The sequence below is a fragment of the Coturnix japonica genome, chromosome 37, assembly GCF_054131305.1.
Source record: "Coturnix japonica strain WE chromosome 37, WE-NBRP24, whole genome shotgun sequence".
NCBI lineage: Eukaryota > Metazoa > Chordata > Aves > Galliformes > Phasianidae > Coturnix > Coturnix japonica.
This window is the reverse complement of record NC_140699.1, coordinates 2,192,770-2,199,282: the sequence shown is the minus strand read 5'-3', so window position 1 is coordinate 2,199,282 and position 6,513 is coordinate 2,192,770. Positions and strand designations below refer to the sequence as shown.

At 48.2% G+C, this 6,513-nt stretch overlaps 1 protein-coding gene across 1 annotated transcript in view; it reads right to left on the bottom strand.

Moving 5' to 3' along the window:
* Positions 1–2,922: 2,922 nt before the first annotated feature.
* The window catches only part of LOC146754891 (receptor-type tyrosine-protein phosphatase T-like), a 272,501-nt gene continuing 268,910 nt past the window's right edge, over positions 2,923–6,513 (bottom strand). Inside the window, exon 13 of the mRNA XM_085526637.1 lies at positions 2,923–2,998. Within this exon, the coding sequence (XP_085382763.1) occupies positions 2,976–2,998 (23 nt within the window). The 3' untranslated portion in view covers positions 2,923–2,975. The remainder of the gene's footprint in view (positions 2,999–6,513) is intronic.

Sequence of the window (6,513 nt, the reverse complement as noted above, 5' to 3'; positions counted from 1 at the left end):
TGGTGGTTAATTGAGCGGATTTCAAAGCACAGTCATGATGCTGTTTTCTTTCAGGAGCTGTTGGCCATGAGGACACAGGGACACGTCAGGGGAGATGAGTGGGAAGGATAAAAATGACATCATCTGCTGCTTGCTTGTTCAGGCTCCTGGGACACAGGGAGCTCATAAAAGTGTGCAGGGCTGCAGAGAGACAGCTGTGCCCAGGAGCAGCTCTTGTGCACAGCACAGCCTGCAGGTGACAGAAGAAGAGGAGAGAAACTGGAGAGAGCTTACAGGATGTCTGTGGTGTGAGAGGGCTTCGAGCTCACTGCAAGAGGTTTGCTCACAGACCATGACAGGGTAAGTCTCACTACAGACCATGCAGATGCTTTTCATAGAGGGCATCTATGACATCTTAATCTGTGACATCCAGTAGCAGATCTGTCTGCAGGCACTGCATATTCCTTTACTGTGTTAAAAGCCTTCTGCTACAGCTGAGGGCTTCGGTGCTGCAGCATCAGAGCACAGCCATGAGGGCTGCGTGTCCCAGCACGGCTGCAGGCTGTGCAGCCGGGGCTGCAGGCGGGTGCCCAGGGCTGTCCTGCAGAGCAGGGTCCCTGCTGTGCCCCAGGGGCTGTGTGCCGGGTATGGGACTCTGCCGCCTGCCAGGCTCAGCACTCAGCCTGCCCGGGGAGCTGCCCAGGGCGCTGCAGGGAGACGTGTTGGGGGAAGGAGCCCCCGGCAGGGCTTGTGCTGCCACAGCTGCTGCCTGGGTCAGGGGATCACAGCTCCACTGCAAAACTGAAGGTTTCTGAGGGTACTTTGCAAGAAGAGAGCCAAGGCAGGGGGTTTCCATTTCCTGTTCTGGGGCAAAAAGGATTGGAGTCAGAAACCTAAAAGGGGCTATCAGAGATCCGAGAATTTTTCATGAATCAATTGCTTGTTTTGTGAACAGTCACACATTATGTGCTCTCAGTCTCCCCTTACTCTAATAATTGAACCAATTGTAATTACCTTCATTTCCTGCAGGCATGAATAATACATTTATCTTAAAATCAGGCAGCATTACCTAACTGAAACTGAATGTCACTGAAGCTGGGGTAAGGGGCCCTAAGAGCACTTGGGGTAAAGATAAGACAAGAAACAGTAGGAAATATCCAGGGAGAAGGGATAAGATAATAAGAGGAAGGTTAGAGCTCCATCTGCTGCTTCTGCTTAAGGAATGCTGAACTACATTAAAATAAATGCAAGTAATGGTGCTAAACGTACACTGCTGTAGGAGAATTAAAACACTTCATATTATAGCAGGAGGAGTGTCTCTGAGAATGGTTTGGACTTGTCATTATCTTCTGCACTCTGAGCAGGACTCCAAGCCCAACAACAGCAGATGCCCAACAGCAGCTCCATCAGCGAGTTCCTCCTGCTGCCGTTGGCAGACACGCGTCAGCTGCAGCTCCTGCACTTCTGGCTCTTCCTGGGCATCTACCTGGCTGCCCTCCTGGGCAACGGCCTCATCAGCACAGCCGTAGCCTGCGACCGGCGCCTGCACACCCCCATGTACTTCTTCCTCCTCAACCTGGCCCTCCTTGACCTGGGCTGCATCTCCACCACACTCCCCAAAGCCATGGCCAACGCCCTCTGGGACAACAGGGCCATCTCCTATGCAGGATGTGCTGCACAGCTCTTTTTCTTTACCTTCTTCCTCTCAGCAGAGTTGTCCCTTCTCACCATCATGTCCTATGACCGCTACGTTGCCATCTGCAAGCCCCTGCACTACGGAACCATGATGGACAGCAGAGCTTGTGCCACCATGGCAGCAGCTGCCTGGGGCACTGGGGTTCTCAATTCCCTGCTGCACACTGCCATTACATTTTCATTGCCTCTCTGCCAAGGCAATGTTGTCAACCAATTTTTCTGTGAAATCCCCCAGATCCTCAAGCTCTCCTGCTCAGACTCCAACATCAGGGAAGTTGTGTTTCTCATTTTTAGTGCCAATTTATTCTTTGGTTGCTTTGTTTTCATAGTGGTGTCCTATGTGCAGATCTTCATGCCTGTGCTGAGGATGCCCTCTGAGCAGGGACGGCACAAAGCCTTCTCCACGTGCCTCCCTCACCTGGCCGTGGTCTCCCTGTTTGTCAGCACTGGTGCTTTTGCCTACCTGAAGCCCCCCTCCATTTATTCCCCACTCCTGGATCTGACAGTGGCACTTCTGTATGCAGTGGTTCCTCCAACCCTGAACCTTGTTATCTACAGCATGAGGAACAGGGAGATCAAGCACGCTCTCAGGAAGTTGCTGCAGTACACACTATTCCAGCTTCCATAAAATGCACAACCTCCTCATTGGATTCCCAGTGATGGTTCTTTATGGTTTATGCATCTTTTGTTGTTTGATTGTGTGAGATATAGCAACGTGCAAAAAAAAAAAAAAAAAGAAAAAAATATTATTGAACTTATAAATAAAAATATATTTCACTTCTTTCCTACCTAATTTCCATTTTCTCTATCCAAGAGCTCATGGAAACATGTAACCAGATTCCCTGAATACATTTTAAGGTACCTAAAAAGGTTTTAAAATAGACATTTGCTTAGCTTTTCTTCCTTCCTACTTTGTCTGGATTTGGGGAGGTACAGCCACAGACAGCAGCTCAACGTGTTCTTTTCATTTCTGATCTCCTTACACCGCCACAGTGCTCTCAAGTCCTCTCATTTGTGCAGGCCTGAAGGTCTTCTGTGTCTCATGACAGTCCTGTTCTCTCTACAGCAGCAATCCAGGGCTGCAGTCAGTAGCCGGCAATACGAACGGCTGTGTCAGAGCTGGTCTCCTTGCTGGCACTGCCATAACAAGAGGGCTGCTTCAGAGCAGGCCCAGAGAACTGGAGGCCTCTTTCAAAGCTGGTGTAAGGAATATACCTCAGGAGCTGCTCCCTGAGAAGACTTCAAGATATTCTGGTGCTCTTCAGTGTGTGACCGGATCAGATTGAATAGTCCCAAGGAGATCAGTAAGAGACTCGGGGCAGTGCTGTGGTTAAAGGTTTATGGGTTGAGATAAAGAGAAAAGAGGAAAAAAAAAAAAAAAAAAAAAAAAAGAGAGAGAGAGAGAAGAAAAAGAAGAAAAAGAAGAAGAAAAAAGAGAAAAAGAAAAGGATAATAGTTTTGACAAATGTATTTATACATATATATTTAGTATATTTTCACACATATACAATATATGCATTTGCCAACATATATGAACTAATTCTTATGTTTTTCTGTTTGCAAGTTCAGAACTAGTTGCAGGGGTTTTAACAGCCATAGTATTCACTGTAGGAACTGAAGTGACTGTTGGGCTGTTGCAGGAGTTGGAGCAACTGCAGAGCTCATTGCCAGAGCTGGAATCACCACAGGACCTGAGACTGAAGTTTTAGCAGCCACTGGGCTCATTGGAGGGGTTGGAGTGACCACAGGGCTGAACCTCCTGGCACAGTGCACCTCCCCTGGGAGGAATTTGTTTCATTTTCTTATAGCAATACTTGGAACAGCTACAGGACCTGTAGCAGGAGTGACTGCAGAGCTCATTATGAGGGGATGAGTGACAGCGGGATCTGTCCAGAGCATGGAGCAAGCGCAGGACATGTGGCAAAACCTTGGAGCTGCTGCAGGGTCTGTGCCAAGAGTTGCAGAGGCTGCAGCACTGTCAGCATTTCCAGCTCTCTGGATCTGGCACACTGCAGTCATTTGTGCCTCTTGGGGGCTACCAGAGCCACAGCAGACCTTCCCCCAATATTCTACCAGTTTCTCAGGATCCTGCAGTTGCTCGGAGATGAAGTTCCAAAGCCCTGGGGGTGCCCACCACTCCAGGCAGCTGCCCAGACCATCCCACACCCCCTGCCATGCAGAGCCTTCTAACCTTGGGGCAGATTTCTCACTGATATTTCTGAATAACTGTTTAATCTGAAACATAAGCTGAAACACATTAATGACACGTAACAGTGGGAGTGTGCTGGTGTAAGCATCCCATGGATAGTCAAAATTTTCAAGAGCTATTGGAACTAGCTGTCAATCTCCAGGACAAAAAGAAGTGAGAGTGAGTCTGAGGGACTACTGGAAAGTGTCATCCCTTCTCTCCTCTGTAGCAAGACTCCCTGAGGAGTCCAAGTCAAGGGTGTAATTACTAATCTTATCAACAGTATAACTTCCATAACTCAAAGATGACATCAGAGATCAATGTGCACAAAACTTCATTTTGTCAGCTGCCAATTTTATCATGATATAAACCAGAGTCAAACAGCATACCAAAATAAATATCCTAATCCAGCATCCCGAGTTGACAAATGATGCAGCAGGGAAAACAAGCAGCAAGCAAGGAGCTGTGCAGTGCAGCTTCATGAGAAGACTCATCAGTCTCCACAAATAGGGAAACTATCAGCATCATGGCCTGCAGTTCTCCAGGTCCCACAAAGCCCTGTGTTATCTCGCTCTGGACAGATGTGCTGTTATCTCAATCGTTGGAGTCTCACGTTGGGCACCAAAATGATGGTGGTTGTTGAATCCTGCATGTGGCTCAGCAGCACACAGTGCTTTGTGCACTGTCCCATTCCCAGTGGGATGGGGAAGAGAATTGGGGAAAAAAAGTACAACTTGTAAGTTGTAACAAAGCAATTTAAAAAAAAGAGATAAAAGCAGAGGTGTAATAGTTATCACTATATATCCATTTATATGCAGTAGTAACAACTGATGCACAAGCGCTTGCTCAGCATCACCAGACTGATGCTCAGTTGGGCACTGGGAAGAGAAGAGAGTGAGATAAACTGCCACCCCTTTCAATACAATTTCTTCTTGCTGTCAGGTGCTACAAAATGTCCCTTTGACCACTTCCAGTCAGCTGTGCGCAGTCTGTTCCCTCCCAGCTCCTTGAGCCCTCCACTGACCATGGCCTTGGCTCTGTACAATGCTGCTTAGCAGCAGCTGTAAACATCAGAGTGTTATCACCGTTGTTCTTCTCATAGAAACAAAAAACTGCACCATAGTAGGCAGCCTGAAGAAAACAATTCCATCCCAGCTGTAACTCAGATACCTGCTTGTTCCCCTCTTCCTCTTGTCCTTCCTGATCAGGAAGCAAGGAACAGAATCTGCTGCTCTCCTCTCTGAGCCCTTTCCATCAGTTCTCAGCTGGCTCCTCTGCCATCCCCAGGCAGAGCTCAGTGCACTCTCACAGATGGCAGCAGCCTTTCCTAATTGTCCTTGGCCATCCATCATAAAGAATTGATATCTGCTCTGCTACAGTTCAGAGGTGAGAACCATTCCACCATGTCTCTGTGAGACAAACAAGACCCTAGGCCCGCAAAGGCACAGAGATTTGGAGTTCGCTGAGTGAATGTTTGCGGTTGTCTCATTAGCGTAAAGACTCTTCAGAAAGCATCCCCTAACAGAAGCATGTTTTGATTTAGCCTGTCTGGGTCTTGCATCTACACTGTGGTACTGGTGTTCAGGGCCTTGCTCAGAATCAGCAGCCTGCATGAAAGGAAATGCTCTGTGGTTTTCTCTTGAGTTGTCCCGTTTATTTCTCATGCTACCCGCACTGGTCTACAGGCAATTTTGGGCAGCAGCAGGTTGGGGTTACCCCCAGAGGGTACACAGTAAGATTTAGGATGGGGTATTGGCAGTAAGACCTTCTCTGAGGAATCCTCCCACAGTCCTATGGAACAACTCAGAGGCTTTCTCTGCAATCTCCAAATCCAACATCATCCCTCAGCCCTTCTCTGTCACATCCAGTTCCCCACCCTTCCCCATTTGGACCTGGTTTAAAGCCCTTTAATCAATCAGTGCAGGAGCATTTCAGATGGGGTCATGGAGGATGCAGACTGCCATTCTTGGGGTGGCCATTTTCCCAGGAGGGCATGGTGGGAGGGCTTTGTCCCATCTGGTTCCTCCAACACTTGCATCCACACAGCAGAAGGCTGTGCCCTCTGTGTCCCACTTGAACTCTGCATGGAGCTTACAGTTGGCAGTGACATGGCTGAGAAGCTCTGGGCATGGATTAAGGGACAGGGAAGTAATGTGCCTTCCTAAATTCTTCCCTGCATACCTTAGCAACTTCCTTGTAATCTCCCCAAGTATCCTGTCCCTTCTTCCAGAGGGCGTAGATTCTCTTTTTCTTCCTGAGTCTCAATAGTTTTTCCCAGTTCATCTGCACTGGTCTTCTTCCCCTATGGCTCACCTTATGGCATTCAGGGACAGCCTGATCTCGTGCCTTTAAGATTTCCATCTTGAGGAGTGTCCAGGCTTCCTGGACCCCTTTACCCATAAGGAGCGACTCCCAAGTTACCTGTGCTACAAGTGTCCTGAACAGGTCAAAGTCCGCCCTCTAGAAGTTCAGGATAGTAGTTTTGCTAGTCACCCTTCTGACATCTCCAAGAATAGAGAATTCTACCATTTCATGGTTGCTCTGCCCAAGACAGTCCCCAACCTTCTCAACTCCTACCAGTCCTTCACTGTTAGTGAAGAGCAGGTATAGCAAGGAACCACACTTGGTAGGACTTCATACCAGCTGAGTAA